At 47.4% G+C, this 17016-nt stretch overlaps 1 protein-coding gene across 1 annotated transcript; it reads left to right on the top strand.

Annotated features, from left to right (window-relative positions):
* Positions 1-623: 623 nt before the first annotated feature.
* On the top strand, positions 624-16653 carry LOC115314294 (carboxypeptidase inhibitor SmCI-like). Its single transcript, XM_040214167.1, has 5 exons — positions 624-687; positions 10041-10229; positions 12331-12501; positions 14398-14562; positions 16454-16653. Exons 1-5 carry the CDS (start codon positions 624-626, stop codon positions 16651-16653), a joined length of 789 nt encoding a protein of 262 aa, XP_040070101.1.
* Positions 16654-17016: the final 363 nt, after the last annotated feature.

Here is a 17016-nt window from a genome sequence, read left to right as displayed (position 1 = left end):
AGGTCACTTTCTGTTGAATTTTCGTGTTTTCACCTTTTTTTTTTTTTTCAGCACTGCATTAGGTGGATGACTTAATAGTGTTTAGATAACATAACATCACCGGCTCTAAAAAAAATAAGGCATGAAGTGATAAATATGGGTAAACTCATTCAGCAGCGCACCGTCTTGCACTACGTACTCTTTACCCTTTATTCCGACAGATTGAAACATTTCACAATTAAATTTTGGTTCATGATATTTTATAATGCTTTCTAAACTTATCACAACCTAATTTACTTATTTATTTTTAATCATATCTAAAATCAGGTTCATATTTTTATTTTTAAATATTGAGCTCTAAAACAGGACGGAAACATGCATCTATTATCAACGTAGTGCGAACACCTTCCAGGGAAATGAACCGACCGAACCTTCAGCTAACGCACCGTTATACAACATTTAGTCATACGTGCAGGAACGCTGGGCTAGCATTGTCCTGTCTTTTTGGTTTTGGACGCAACGTAATCTCTTTGTTCAAGTGTCGCACCTCTACCCTAGCACAATGACCGCTGTCGTAGTTCAGGTTGGCGAACCAAGACTATATAAGTGGCCGTACACTTTTCTATGCTTCAAAGACATCCAGGATGGAGAAATCATTTCGATGCCTGCGTCTCGCAGTGGCTGTGGCTGTTTTTACAAAAAGCTATGGTGAGCATACGTTTCTATTTACTATAACAAGAAACACACAACAACAAAACTAACGACAAATAAGCGAATCTTTAAATTATTATGTGGTTTCGAGCTTAGCTTTGTTCCTGGGGTTTTCGCCAAGTTCTCTAGGTACTAACAATCGCCAACTGAACATTAAATGCTTTGTGCTAAGTAGTATCCGCATGTTAACCATTCCTGGCATAGAAATATATGCTAAACCCTTAACTTGTCAAAATTATTCGCGCAATTTTTATTTAACAAGATATTTTTAGTTAGCGCATGTTCTTGCCTGTTAAGAAAAACAATAGGGTACGCTTCTGTTCATAGAACTCTCGAGGTATTTGATTAGTAGTGATGTAATTCGTCTGAGCCGTTTTGTAGTACGTTTTGGTGTAGCGAAATATCCATTCTGGAGCACCAAAAAGAACTTGGGGAGCCATTTTGATGAATTACCCGAAACTGGGGGGAGGAAATTAGAAGCAACAACCCTGGAGGAGAAAGGTGGACAAAGTCTCCCACTCAGCTAAACATTTATTCAGTAACCCTCTCTTATATATGCATCCTTCCCCCAAGGTCGCCACCCTTTCCACACAAAAGGTCAAAACCTTTCTTAACTTCTGTGTAAATAGGGTTGCGACATTCGGTGTTAAGACTCCATGACAGCAAAACAGAGATCGAGCGGCACATTCAATTCTCACATCTTTTTGCATTATCATAATCAAAACTTTACGTGGCTATATTTTCAACCAGAAAGAGATACTCTATTTAACTCTTACGCACTTAGTAAAGGTGTTTCTCGCTACCGCTGCTAGCAGATTCTTCTTGGCATGTCAAGCCCTCTTTCCGCGTCTGGAGCACGCCCTGGCTCTGCCCGCCCCCATTGACCAAACTCTCTCTATACACGCGGCTCTGCAAACGGCCACTGCGCTATACCAAATCGTTGACCCACACACAAAAAAAGTAAATGCACTGTACCAAAACTTTTATATATATATATGAAAGGCTAGTGACGTCACTCCCCACGTCGCAAGGTGCTGTCACCGCTGCAGTTTGCGCAACTGTAATCTTTACCAGGAGACGTTTACGGTGAGCGCTACGTGCTTCGCACTGTTATCAGGAGCACCTTATCCTCAATTATGTGGTTCGGATGCTTGTTTTCTGCTTGTGTTTTACTTAAACTAATGTTGTGCTGTATGTTTTATGCGTAATATGCACTTTCCGCCTCGATCGCTGAAGCTTTTTTTTTTTTTTTTTCGTGAGGACGCCGACACGAAGAAATTTAACTTGCGAGTCCCCCATATACAGCTTGGCTGTAAAATCTTTCTGTACTCTATCATATATGCTAGCCAGTCTTATTTTTCACCAAAAGGTAGACTTGTTAAGCACTCGCGGATTTTAGTTTTAATACATTCGACGCTTAGGTGCGTGTGCGCCAAACTGCCATGGAGGAGTGATTTCCGTTTAGTACGTAGGCGTGCTGCGGCGAAGCAAAATACGCAACATCGCGATACCTACACTGCTGTCCTCGTCTCACTGCAATGCACGAAAGCGCAGCAAGAAGCACACTCAACGAAGCTAACTAACCTGCCAGAACAAATAAAACAAATTATAAATATCGCGAAACCTCCAAGTGCTGTTAGCGTTTGACACAGAAATCAAATCGAGTAGTATGCTGTTTGGAGCGATAATCGAAAGTTCTGAAAGTTCGCACAAGCCTACCGGACGAATCGGCTGTGTAGCAGAGCCTGAGTTTTTATATATATTTAGTAAAACATCAAACGAAATTACATTTTGGCGCAATGTTGGCTAAATGCATCATATGTTTGGCGAAATATAGCAAGATGTACCAGGGTAAACATTTCGGCACAGGTTGGCGCAAATGATGCAGAAATCACATCACTGGATTTGGCACATGTAAATGCTTTGCCGACGTAAGCTGGCCAAGGCAGAATTTCTGCATATGAATGCTCGGTAAATTTAATATTTTTACGTGTTTGCGTTGAGGCTGTTCCACTCATTTCCGTTGGAGTGGGATCAACAGCGTATCAACCGCTTGTAACCGCCTAAGACCAAAGGACTGGCTGGCATGCTGGCACATTTGCGCCATCATGTAGCCCTAGAGCATTTCCCATGGGGCATAGGTAGACTGAAGGCCTGCGGCATTTGCGAAATCAAATCAATTTGTTACCTATAAGGAATAACCTCTGTAATGTGGTCAAGATCATTTCAAGGTCACCGGTGACAAAAAAAATTGTAATAGATGCGCAGATCCAAAACGTTTCAAGGCTTTTCGACAAGTGGCGTCCATACGTTCCCTCGTCGTTAGCGGGCGCAAGAGCGGTTGCAACGCAGTCGGTCCACTCAAACGCAAAGGTGTGAATCAGCTTTTAGAACGATAGGGTCGTGTCGTTTCTGTGGCAGGTTGTGTGCCCTTGCTGAGGAATAGGTGAAATATCGTGTCTTTGCCTTTGAGCTCAGTGGCTTTGATCGGCGCAGAGGCCTTACCGCCGAATTCTGAAACCGCACTCAAACTACACTCAAACTGAAGGGCCCCTCCACTTCCTCGAGGAAGGCGCGAGGGCCGGCGCTGGCCAATCGCGACGGCGATCCGTCCTCGCGATTGGCCAGCGCCGGCCCTCGAGCCTTCCTCGAGGAAGTGGAGGGGCCCCTCAGTTTGAGTGTAGTTTGAGTGAGGTTTCTGAATTCGGCGCTTAGTTTAGTTGAATTTATTGCGTCGTATATTTTTTTTCTCTTTTTGAACCGCGAATGCGTGTACTCGTTGTCTGGACCAAAGCAGATAAGCTCTCGACAAATAAGTCCTTGTGCGTCTGCCTCCCCGCAAGGCCTCTGGTGGATCATCTGCCAAAATCGATAAAGTGCAAACGAATAACGAGTGCGGGAACTGGGTTTAGCTGAGAAACACGATCGGCCTAAAACAAGATTCATGTTTCCACGAATGTGATATACTCTCAGAAAGAACTTCGACCAAGTATACAATTGTACCTCTCCCGCCTTCTGATATGTCCAATCATAGCCGTTCCCTCTCGTCCACGTTATACGCTGCATTCGTAATAACCTTTCACATCCAATGAGTATGTTTTGGTGCATGTTGTTCCTGCACAAATCGGGTTTTTGAACCGAACAAATTTTGTGGGTGTTTATTCTTAAGTTCTTTCCGCAGATCACGAATACTCTGTCAACAATAAGTCACGTGCGCATTTTATTAGAGCACCATTTGCTTACGTCCTGGCCAAATTATGCCTGTCTGGTGTGACATTGAAAAGTCTACGCTGGTAACAAACGCTTTAGTTACATCTGATTGATGTCTTTGAGGCCCTATATATAACACTGTGAAATACGTTCTTATGCTATTGGCATCCTGAACAACAGATGTTGTTGTTGAAAAACTTTATTGAGTTGAAAGATTTAGGAAAGGGAAGGGGAGAAAGGGGAAGAAAAAGGAGAGAGTGGTTGTGTGCCCCTATTCCGGGGCTCCAAGTGCGGAGTGAACTCGGAGTGCTCGGGCCACGAGCAGCCTCTGCTCGCTAGCCGTCGCGTACTTGAGTCCCGCTTCCCACTCCTCGAGTTTGGGCTCCTCGACTGGAGCCAGTCCTGGGAGGTTCTTGCATGCCCAGACAACGTGATAAACGTCCACCCAGGGCTCACCACAGAAGGGACAGTCCGCCGTGGCGTACCGCTCTGGGTACCACAGATGTAGCTGGATCGGTGTGACGAACGTGTCCGTCTGAAGTCGTCTCCACGTGAACTCTTCTTCTTTGCTGAGACCTTTGGCCGGCCCAGGATATTCTGCCCTATGTGTTCGTAGAGCCTTTAAGGCCTCACTGTAAGTGAGCGCACTGTCCAGATCCCTCTGGGGCAGAACCGAGTCCCGGTATAACGCACCTCGGGCCGCAGCATTCGCCGCCTCGTTTCCGACTTGCCCCATATGGCCGGGGTCCAGATCAGATGTACTCCCTCTACTGCGGTTTTGCGGAGGAGCCTTAGAGCTGGTTGACCCACGACCCCTCGCGCAAAGTTTTGACAAGCTCTTTGTGAATCCGAAATTATCGTCGCACGAGGATTGCAAACCACCGCCAATGCTATGGCCGCCTCCTCCACTTGTTCAACCGTCTGCACTCGTATGGAGGCGACGCGTCTGATCTGCCCTTGCGCACTGGCCACCGCTATTGCAGCCACCCCCAGCACCGGACCGGCCCCATCCACGTACAGGGTTCCCTCTCTGCTGTCCCAGGAACGCGCTAGGGCCACCGCTCGCGCTTGTCTCCGTTCCGCATGCCTATCCGGGTGCATGTTGCGGGGGATTCTACTGATCGTGAATCTCTGCCTGGTCTCAGCCGGCAGCTCTTCCCCCGCGTCTCCGGGCCCGTGAGAACCGCCGGGTACTGCCATTCCCAGTTTGTCCAGAAGCCACGCTCTCAGCTGTGACACTAGTTGAGCTTCATAAAGTTCTTCTATGGTGTTATGCACCCCAAGTTTAAGCAGTTTCTCGGTCGCCGTACGCTCCGGTAGCCCCAGCGCGTTTTTGTACGCTCTCCTTATCAGTACGTTTAGCTTTTGCATCTCCGCCTTGTTCAAGTTCAGGTACGGAGTGCCGTACGTCAGTCTGGCAATAATGAAGGCCTGGACCAACTGTATTGCCTCTTTCTCCTTTATACCGTGTCTACGGTTCCTAATTCGCCTCATCATACCGCACACCTGCGTGGTCATGGCGTCCAGTCTGTCGATAGTCGACTTGTTCCCCCTCCCCTGTTGTAGAAGCTGGCCCAGAATCCGAACCTCCGCTGGTTTTGGGACCCGGACCCCACCTATCACCACGTAAATGTGATCGACTAGCTTATCGCGAGGGTTTCGGAAGACAAGAAGCTCAGATTTCTCCGGGGCGCACTTAAGCCCGCATCTCATAACGTACTCTCCGACGATATCCGCCGCCGCCTGAAGCTTCTCTTCTATTTCCGCGTCACTGCCCTCCCTGCACCACAGGGTGATGTCATCCGCGTAGATGGCATGCTCCACGTTCGGAACCGCCCTCAGCGCTTCTGGTAGACCCCGCAGCGCAAGGTTGAACAGCAACGGGGAAAGTACTGCCCCTTGCGGCGTACCCCTGGAACCCAGTCTGTATGTCCCAGATTGCATACTTCCCAACGTCGACGTGGCTGTCCTGTCCGCCAAGAAACTGCGGACATATTCGAAGATTCTTCTCCCGCAGTTAACTGTGCTGAGACCCCTAAATATGCTTTCGTGCGAAACATTATCAAACGCGCCTTTCAAGTCTAAAGCTATAAGGCATCTCGTTTGGCCGCTCCTCGGATTCTCCAGTATATCCTTATATATCCACAAGAGTATGTCCTGCGTCGATGTGTGAGGTCTGAACCCGAACTGCGTGTTCGGAAGGAGTTGTTCCTTGTCTAGATACTTCATAACCCTGGAGTTTATGACTCGTTCGAACGCCTTGCCCAGGCAAGATGTAAGCGGAATCGGCCGCAGATTTTCTAGCTTGAGCTCCTTTTTGGGTTTTGGAATGAAGCGAATGTCAGCAACCTTCCAACTATCTGGAGTAAGCCCGCGCTCCCAGAAATGTTCGTTGAAATGGCGTACCAGCTCTTTCAGGTCCCTTTCCCCTAAGTTGTAGAGGAGTTTCGCTGTGAGGGAGTCCGGTCCGGGTGCTGCGCCCTTCCTCATAACCCCGAGCTCATACTCCAACTCCGCGACAGTAATTGGCCTGTCTAATTCAGGGTTTTCCTGCCCTTCATACTCCACAATTTCTCCTGTGGATTCCAAACACAAATACCTTTCCGCCAGCCGATCCATGATCTGCTTGCGGTCCCCGGGTAACTTATGTGTCAGTTCCGCTAAACGGCCGCCCGTCACCGCCTTTGCCCTACTCGGATCGATTAAGGCCCCAAGCATCCTCCATGCCTGAGCCGTCCCTAGGCTTCCCCGTATAGAGTCACACAGGCCATACCAGTTCTTCCTAGCCAAGTCCACCGCATAGTCCTCGGCCAGCTTTGTGAGTGCTTGAATCCTCTTCCTCAGCTTCTTGTTGTAGCGCTGTTTCTTCCATCTCCTGGTCAGCCCGCGTCGTGCTTCCCAAAGATGAAGCAGACGCGTGTCCACTGCTGGGGTCTTCTCTGAGAGTTCAACTTCAGCCACGAACGGCTTGACACTGGCGATCACCTCCGAAGACCAATCCTCGATGTTCTCGATGCTAGCTGCACCTTTCCCTCTCTGTTTTCGCCATCGGTCCCAATCCGTTATTCTTGCCTTTCCCGTCTTTCTTGTGCATCCGGACTCGTGAATAGTCGTTTCGAGGATACAATGATCGCTACCGAGTTGCTCCATGAGGTTAGTCCACTCAGCGTTCGCCACGTTCTTGACAAGCGTCGGGTCCGGACAGGTGTCTCTGCATGAGCTCATGCCCGTACTGGTTGGCTGATCAACCTCGGTAAGCAATGTTAGGCGTTCCTGGTTGATGCTTTCCGCCAGCCTTCTGCCTTTCGGAGAAACGTACTTGTAACCCCATCCCGGGTGAGGGGCGTTGAAGTCTCCCGCAATAACCACAGGGTCCTTCCCCGCCTCCTTGACCACCTTCGCGATGAGCCGCCTGTAGTCCGTCTTATGGTTCTTTGGATTTCCATACACGTTCACCACATGTACACCCCGATCCCCTTTTTTCACTGGGATGATCACAATGTGACAGCACGAAACCTCACAGCCATCCAAGTCTAGTCTCGTGGCTGCGTAGGTCTTGTGCACAAGCGTCGCGACGTATTGGTCGCCCTCAATTGTAGCCTAGTCTTTGATCTTCACTGGTTTCTTGCCCGGCTCCTGCAGCAGTATCACCGCCGGGGGATTGGGTTCAAGCGACACCCTCAGGCTAAGGCTCGCCTGTTTCCGACCCATCCCCCTGCAGTTCCACTGCCACACTTTCAAACCTGGCTTTGCTGACTTGCGCATGATTGTGCGTCCAAAATTTCTGCGTCCCGTAGAGGCTCGCCCGTTTTTCTCCGCTTCGAGACGAACTGCCTGAAGAGGCTCTCTTGGTTTCGCTCAAGAGTCTTTCCTAATTTCTCCAGCTCGGTGACCCTGCATGTCAGCTGCATCAGTTGGCTGGTGAAGAATTCTTGAAGTCCCTGGATCGCCCGCTGAACGGTCGTCTCCACGATCGCTTGTACTTGCTCTGCCAAGACTCCCCCGGTTCTGTCTCTTTTGTTCCAAAGTTGCTCAATGGTCTTTTTGCAGTGGGTCACGTCCCTCCGCAGGTCTTGTATCGCTCCGTTGCTGCTCGCCCCTCCACCTTTGGGCTGGGACGTGCTCCTCGACTCCTGATCCCCGACCCTTGGGAGTTCCGGCCACTTGCGATTGCCTGGATCAGTGAAGATCCCTTCCATAGAGGTGCTTCGCTTGCTCTTTTTTCGCTTGCCCTTTTGCCGGCGCCGCTTGGATGTAGTCATATCTCGAGACGCGCTTCTCCCACAGCTGGCGGACCGGCTGCGCGAGCGGGTGCGCGAGTCTGACACGCTCCGTCCCGACACTCTCGAAAGCCACCGCACGTGCTGCGCGCCGTCGCGACGTCTCCCCCGACTCCGTCTAGGCTCCCTGCTTTTAGTCTCCTTGTAGAACTTCTCCGGGCAGTGTCTGTCGTAGGTCTTGTGGGCCCCCCCGCACAAGGCACACTTCGGCACACACTCATGGTCCTCACCGACCTCAGTGGCCCAGCACGCCGAGCACGCAAATCCCTCCGGCTTGCTGCATACGTCGGTCCGATGGCCCACTTCACCACAGTTCAGACAAGCCGCCCTAGTCTTCTTATAGATAAAGCAGGGAGTCTCAAGCCAATTGAAGCTCACCGTGAACGGTACCTTCTTCCCCGCAAATACGATTATAGCAGACTGTGACTTCCCTAGCCTCCTTGCTTCTAGAACTTCGTATCCCACAGCTCTGGTTTTCTGTCGAATCTGTTCGTTAGTCAGGTCAGGCCGGACACCGTGTATGACGCCGCGGCACGCATCTTCGCTCGGGGAGACATGATACGCTTCGACGTCTAGCACGCCGACAGGAAAATTCAGTTTCTTGATACCTGCGACGGCTTCCGCTTCGCTCCATTCGTTCGTACAAACCATGATTGTATTCTGTGCTTCCAGCAGCCTTACGACCGTCTTCTCGTCCAATCCTCTCGGCAGGGAGCTCTGGACCGCTTCCCCGATCAGGCTCCTGTACCGCTTCAGGTCCACCGCGACCCGATGAGGTTTGATAATGACCTTGTGCTTGTAAACTCTGAGACTGGGCAACCTCAGAGTTTTCCTCGACTTGAAATTCTCCGCCGTTGTTCCCCCCGGCTTCATCTCGAGGCCTTGTGCCTCCCTCTTGCTCTTTTTCTTCTGCATCAGTACTTGCACCCAGCCGTTGCCGGGTCCTCCGTCCTCCTGGTCCCCCAAGGTGGCATCCTTGATTCCATCATCCCGGAGTGGCCGCTGTGCCGGGTTGATAAATCCATGCGCCACCTCGTCTGGGTTATAGCCGATCACTCGACCGGTACCTGGAGTTTCTTGGGTCCTTGTATCCATCCTCCAGCCTTCAGCCCCCCCCAGGACGGTGACCGCCACGCGATAGGCCTAGCTAGGCGGCCGCTCCGAGAAGCTCGGTGCGGCGCGCCCTGCGGCGCGAAGCCTAACGAGTGTTAACAGGCCCTCTGTGGGCCAGAATCGTGACAATGTCCTTGAAATGAGAAAGATTCGGCTCACCGGCATGAAAGTGGTATCGAGCGAAACCGGAACGTTAGCTCTGTCTTCTCCAACACTTTTCACCGCACAGAAAAGGAATTTTCAAGAAAAAGGACGATTTTCTGCGGTGCCCATAGAACATGCGTCCGCTCTCAGCACGTGCGTGCACGCGCCTCTGAACAACAGTTTAACGAACGCACTATAGTGCGTACGTTGGCAACATTAATTAACAAGGCTTATTTGAGCTTTCTAACGGTTTCATATTTTCATGACACTATCATGAAACTGTCATGAAAAGGTGAAACCTCTAGTAAGCCTTGTTACTTGATGTCGCCAAGCGTTTACAAGGAGCTCAAGTAAAAGCCGTCAGGCTTCAATGAATACAACCAATTAGTGATATATGTAGTTACCTTGACAGAGTTCTATGGTTTCTCGCTTTCTGCTGCTTTCATGACAATGAATGCCATCAATTTCACATCTATTAGTCAATATTTCACAAGAAAAAATGCAAACAGACTACGTACGCACAAGTGTGAGCGTAGATAAGATCGCCTATTGATTTCACGTATACACTTGCACTCATGCGCCCGTCAACGTTTTCCTACGCAGGTTATAACGACGTTCTTCATGATGTGTGCAACGATGCTCCGCCTAAACCAGGTTCTTGCAGTAATCACACACTCAAGTTTACTTTCAACATATACCTGAAGCAATGCCAACCCGCTTATGTCTGCGGCTCTTCTGGCACTAAGAATATCTTTGACACTAAACAACTATGCCAGAAAACCTGTCCGATTGGTAGGTATCATATTCTACAAAATAATACTTCACCCTAGAACATTTAAGAGTGGCAACATGTGTGCCTTAAAACATCTGACGAACCTATTTTTTTTTCGAAAGCTGGACTGAATTAATGGCCTACAGTAAAACTATACGAACATAAAATTATCCGTACCTTTTACATATGATAAAATGAACTGCCTTGATAACGCTCAAGCGTAAGCAGAGAAAACAAAATTTGCTTTTGAAAAACCAAGGCTAAAAATAACTTATTGAACAATCTACTGGCCATGATTACACTAAATAACTGCTCGAAAACATAAGGCTTTAAATTGTTTAAAATATACTATTCAAAAGAATTCAGAGCCTAAAAGTTAAAAACTGTAAAAAAAAATATTCCGAGGACACGCACTTTTTATGAGTTGTGAATGCGAAAGCATGAATGTCGTTTTTTCGGTCCCTTAGTTTGTCTGCGGCGTCCTGGCGTGGAAGGCCATGTTTCGGTACTGCCGAAGTGGCGGCCGACGGCCGAGCGCGCGCTCTCGTGAAGTGGTCGCGCCGCGCTGAGCTCGGCCGTGCAGCCTATCCGGAGTGTGCCCGGGCGGGCTCTGCCAACACCACATAGACAGAAGGCCTCCGCATGGTCTCCTCTCCTTTTATGAAACGTCATCAGGTCGGATCGCGCTAACTCGGCTATCGGGCCCGAGCCCGAGCTTCGACGCGCTAATTGGACACGAGCACCGGCCGAAGACTGACACAGCACTCGTGCCCAAATCTCACGCCTCGATCGATCTGACTGTGATGACGCGTGCGGAGGCCTTGTCTAGGTGGTGTTGGTTCTGCGACCAGCCGCTCCCTCTCACCGACGGCAGGGGCGCTGCGTCGCCACGGAGAGGGCTTCCCTGCGGGGTGGCGATCCTTGGAACTACGCCACGCAGCAGCCAATGGGAGCCTCGTTTCTTGAAACTATGACGCGCTCCAGCCAATGGGAGCCTATTCATCAAATCGCGGCTTCGGACGACAGGCTTCGCTTCATTGGAACAGGGGATTTTAGGTGCCGTTTGGCGCGGCTTCAAAAGTTGATGACGTCCTTTCGCTCCATGGGATAGTTAATTCTTTCGCATTAAAATAAGTAAAACTTGATATTTCTCAAAAAGAAGCGCTCGACAGAACTTACCTTTTTCTGCCAGTGAGACTAGTGCCATCGTAAGGCTACGCTATTATTAATCGTATCGACGAGCACCACAGCGCTCTCTATTCATGCATTTATTTAATATATATTAGAAATTAAAGTGGAATTTTTTTCAATTTAACATTAACTGCGACTTTTTTCCAGCTTCCAAACCTTCTAGATTTTGTTTTTCATATTCATATATGTATAAAACATGAAGGTTATAGAAGCGAAAAGGAGTGACACAGGAATTTTCGACAAGAATCAAAGCCTTAACGAAATGTCGACTGCCACTCTCATCTCTCTCTAAAGTTTCTCTTTTAGTCAAATACATATTAATTTTAAGACTCTATGCTCCTTTTTTTAACTGTAATAAAAACTTTATCCTAGTTTTCCGATCCCGCACATCGTTTACACTTAAAGTACAAGTATTGGTCAATTTCCTACACAAATGTAAAAAATAGTTCGATATTTTAATCAATTTAATATTTGTAATATATAGCGTTTATTACATTCCCAAAAGACGTCTTTTTAATAGGCATATTGACTAATCCCCGCTATAATTCGGCGGATTTCACATCTTGTTGTAAACTTCAACGTGCAACGCACATACTAGTTGCTAATACGTCAGTCGCGGTGAAAATATTCAAGATTATAAGCAACTTCAACATGGTGTTAGACGTCGTCGACCGCTGGATACGAGGCGCTAGGAGGGTAGGATGTTATTTACAATATTTACAAATGGTGTATGCAGGTGCAGCCGAGTCAGGAGTGCGCGGATGTTCTTCGTTTTTCATGTCGACTAATGAATGACGCGGACGTTTACAATAACCTTCCTTCACACCAGCGGTGACAACTGCCATCCAGACCTAACAAAATACTTGAGATTTGTATTCGTTTTGTTATTGTTTTTTCTTCTGATCATTCACATTGTCTATCTTCCTCCAGATAAGTTCTGCACTATGCCAAGACCATACACTTCGTGCAGTGCTGACGCTACAATAATAACTACGTGGCATTTGAGTCCCTTCACCAGGAGATGCGTTTCGGCCACCGGCTGCACCTTTGCACTCCCCGATTTTCAAACACAGAGGGAATGCCAAGCGGCCTGCAGAAAACGTAAAATACGATTGAGCCTTTTATGCACAAACTCGTGTGTTCGGCAACCTTTTAGGCACAAATCGACTCGCGCAAAGTCTATATCAATAGAAAAAGATCTACTCGGAGGGCGTGGCAGAGACAACGGCAGGTGGGGGCGCTGCTCGCGTTTGTGGCATTTCCATATCGCGGTGAGTGAAAGGACCGATCTTCGTCAATGAGCGCAGATTCAGTTTGGCTATTGTCTTATCACATTTCTCTCCCCTCAGACCAATACAGAATTGTCGGCAATGCGCATCGCACACCCACCAGCCACCGTCTTGGAGTGGGTCTTTCAAATTGGTGGAAACTGTCTACGTCTATGTCTGCGCGTGCTGTGCGTGTGCGTGCCTCTGTGTGTGCGCGCGCATACTTATGGCTGCGTGGTATAGTGCCTGCGTGCCTCGTGCGTGAGTGCGTACGTGCGTGTGTGTGTGTGTTTGTGTGATTGCCTGTAGCTGAGCAGATTGGATATGTGACGCCAGCTGAACGGAGGAACGGAGGAACGTTGCATTAAGATTGCATTCTTCTTGCTGCGTTCAGCTGGCGTATCTACAAGTGTGTTTTTTGTGTGTGCTTCGGTATTCGCTCTTTCTCGCGTTAGTTAAAGGGTAATGGTGCCAGCACGCAAATAGCCCCCCTCCACTTCCCGCTCCGAACTAGACGACCGGGTTTAGCAGTATTTGCAAAATCAAACATACCTCGCCATCTTCAGAAAATGGCAACCTTATAGCACTGTCCGACATAATTTCCTCTCACGATAACCGAATGATAAGTAAAAAATAAGGAGAGATACGTGAACCGAAAGTGTGCCGGGGCTACACAATAGATGGCGCCACTGAGTTTGTTGCTAAACAAAAAGGGCGAATATGCTGACACAATCGCATTCACATTCCTAGCTGATTACGTGCCAGACAGGTCAAAGTTCCTAGACAGTTATATACTTTATAAATTGATAATATTATTTATTTGTGACAGGACGACGTACCCTAGGTGGCTGGCACGGCTAGCCGTTAGCGACGTGCGCGAACAAAGACATCGCTGTGGTCGCAATTCGCCATTGGCCGAACGTTCACTTTGACGACGTCGACTTAAGAATGTGATGACTGCATTGTTATAACACGACTTTTGATTGGGCTAGTTGGTTCACACTTGACATTAATCAAATACGTAGCACCAACTGAACAATGACGAAGGGGCGCACATACGACAGGACTGCTATTGTTACAGACACCGTCAATCTTGTAGTTCAAAACTGGTGATAATTAGTCAAAGATTACATCTCGTAATGTCACGGTCAGAAACATTCTGGTCGTGATGTCATGAGGAGAGTCCATAAGAGGGCGCCACCGAACCACCTCGTCCCTAATGCTCCGTTTCACTTTAAGTGCGAACGCAGTCGACGCTGCAGTCAGATCGAGTCAATAAAACAGCACCAAAAGCTTCTTCTCAGGTCGCCCATCGTTTTTGTACGTTGTCCATCGCTGGTTAAACCAATCACGCACACGGATTCGGCGGTTCTTTCCCAAGAAATCGAGGAACCAGCTTTTTTTTAGGACGCGGTAAGCACACCCCTCAGAGACGCGTTTTAGGCACCATGCCTGAAGTGATTCACGTGTCCTGCCACTGAACGTCTTTCGTGCAAACCACAAAGACCAAACTTAAATGATATGACATATGCGTTGTGTGAGGACCTTCGGATGATCATCTGGGCGCATATTTAAAATTTCGGTTAACTAACAAATACAAGCTATCCAAGTAAATATAATTGAGGAGTAAACTAAAGAAAGAAAAAAAAAAACATGGGCGTAGACGATAAAAATAAAACATATTCCGCAAATGTTTTGATGAAGTGAAATGTTTCTTCTGTTATTGCAGACACCGTGTGTTATCAGCCAAGCGATGAAGGAGAACCCGTTGGAGGCGTGGGGAGCTTCTGGCGTTTCAGTCGTAAACAGCATCGTTGCCTTAAGACTGGATATTCTGAAGGAAATAGAAACATTTTCGGGAATGAAAAGGAATGCATGGAAACCTGTCCTTACGGTAAATACCAAAATCTAAACAATTACTGGAAATATTCGGAAAAACAAATAAGTGCATTTATTGCATTATGAGAAACACGTATAAATCCCTGCAACCCCTGCTACCTCAAACACCAGTAAAATCACTCCTCTAACACTTCGAGAAGATATTTACAAATGTGTCATTTTCTCTACGAGAGGGGAATGACAGATCCAAAATACTACGACGAATCACGCGAGGCAGTACACCTCTGCGATCGCTATGGCAGACATACACGTAAACCTTAGAAATATAGGGTGGTTCAAGTCACCAGGCTCGATCTAAAATGGACCGTAAAAATCGACACCTTCACGTAGCCATCTAAACTTTTCGTCAAAGTGTATGTATTATACAGGTCGGTTTTTTCTTGTAAAATTACAAAGCGTAGTTCTTTTTTGGTAAAAAATAGGGCGAAGAAACTTGCCAGGATCTACGGCGGGCGGCGACCAGACGACCAAGTCCAGTAGCGGGGTGTGTTTGGCGTTTGTATTAATAGATGGCGTCGGGAGCAGCGTCTGAAGGTGGAGTCGACCAGCGAAAGATAGAAGATGACACGCAGACGAAATCCGTTGGCAGCAAAAGTGCCGCAATCATGCAGACGCGTTTGTTTTTTGTTTTTGTTTTTTACTTTAAGTTTTGTTTTTATTGTTCGCATTTATTTTTTAACCGAAGGTACATCTAAAAAAAAGATTAGGTTCACTTTAATAAACCACGGTGATCGCGAGCCGTCGCGATAAGGAGGTAGCGCCATCTATCAATACGAACGCCAAACACATCCTGCTACTGAACCTCTGTCGTCTTCGTTGCTGCCCGCCGTAAACCCTGGCAAGTTTCTTGGCCTTACTTTTTACGGAAAGAGAACTACGCTTTGCAATTTTACAAGAACAAAACCGACCTGTGAAGTACAGCTTTAACAAAAAGTTTAGATGGCTACGTGCAGGCGTCGATTTTTACGGTCTTTATTAGATCGAGCCTGGTGACTTGAACCACCCTATATAAGCGTCCATCCTACGCCTTTTCTAAAATAAAAAAAAAATATATTATTATTATTTTTATGGAATGGTATTGATTATGCTGAGATGTTCGGATAGGGAACTGCTAACTCATATTGCATGGTTGAAATGGTTGCACGATGGTTGCACGATGCATGGTTGCACGATGCATGGTTGAAATCCAGCAGCATTCAAAAACGAAAACTAATGAAAGATGAAAAGCTATAAGACAGCCTCCAGACGCCCGAGAACGCGCTCTAACATGAAAGCGCATGATTCAAGAGCGCACCACGCCACTTCAGCTTTCGACATAGAGAGCCTAGATTTACGAGAGGGAGCAACTATAATAATGAAAAGCGTTTACTATTTAATGGCGGACACTCGCGTGGCGAGGATGTAAGCGGGGGGAGTCGCCGAGGCGCTCGCAGACCATCGACGCTTTCGTCGCCTCGTCGCAGCTCGGATTGTACACGCGACCCGTAGACCACGCCACCCCGATCGAGATGTTGGGGACACGCTGAAATCTAGGCGCGCTAGTCCGACACGAGAGCACTAACGGCGCCAGTGGGTAGTTGTGCTAGTTTCTAATGTTGCACACAATGTTGCTTTTCTGTTACATAATTAAGCGTAAGAAAGAGAAAACGTAAAGCCACAAAGAATCAATTTGCGCAACATCTTGTGTTTCTTCGTGTCAAGGCAATCGTCGATACGCTGCTGTATTCTGTCTGCCTTTTTAACATTTAACTTGTTTGAGATACAAAAACAAAGTCCACGCCTCGGCGTAATTGAACAATGCGTGTTATCTGATCACATAGTTTCACCGTGCCAGTAAGGGCATTTTCACCGGTGCGTAATAAACATTGTTACTTTTCTACCCACAGGAGGGCACTTAGAAGAATGCAAACTCCCTAAAAATGAAGGCTACGACTGTCTGCAACAAGGAAAGTCTTTCATCCGATATTACCATGATCATAAAAGTGGCCAGTGTAGTCGTTTTTTCTATAAGGGCTGCTGCGGGAATGCCAATAACTACTTAACAAAGCGTGCGTGCGAAGTAACCTGTCAAGTTTTAAGAAGGTAAGCTTTACTCCAACATGTTTAAGGGATAAACATATAACTTAGAGTGTTTCAGTAAGCTCCTGTAGACGAATCTTTAAATAAATGTAAGACACTGATACAATAATTGTACGGTATATTATCCCCTTTATTTTATGATGTGTACCATGTAAGCTGTTCTGAGCATCGACAAATTAACTCAGTTATATAGTCTCTATCATGGTATGTCTCGTCCGCCAATAAGAGTCCATAATCCACGCGCGTTCAATGCAAACAATCTTCAAACGATCGCGAACACTAACTGATAAATAAAAACCAGAAAATATATAAATCGCGAAAAACTAAATACTTATTTGACCTCTGTACAACGTACTCACATTATTTAGAT

Source organism: Ixodes scapularis, unplaced genomic scaffold (genome assembly GCF_016920785.2).
Source record: "Ixodes scapularis isolate PalLabHiFi unplaced genomic scaffold, ASM1692078v2 PGA_scaffold13__105_contigs__length_92229423, whole genome shotgun sequence".
Lineage (NCBI taxonomy): Eukaryota > Metazoa > Arthropoda > Arachnida > Ixodida > Ixodidae > Ixodes > Ixodes scapularis.
Note: the sequence above shows the minus strand (reverse complement) of the source record. Positions and strands in the feature narration are given on the sequence as shown.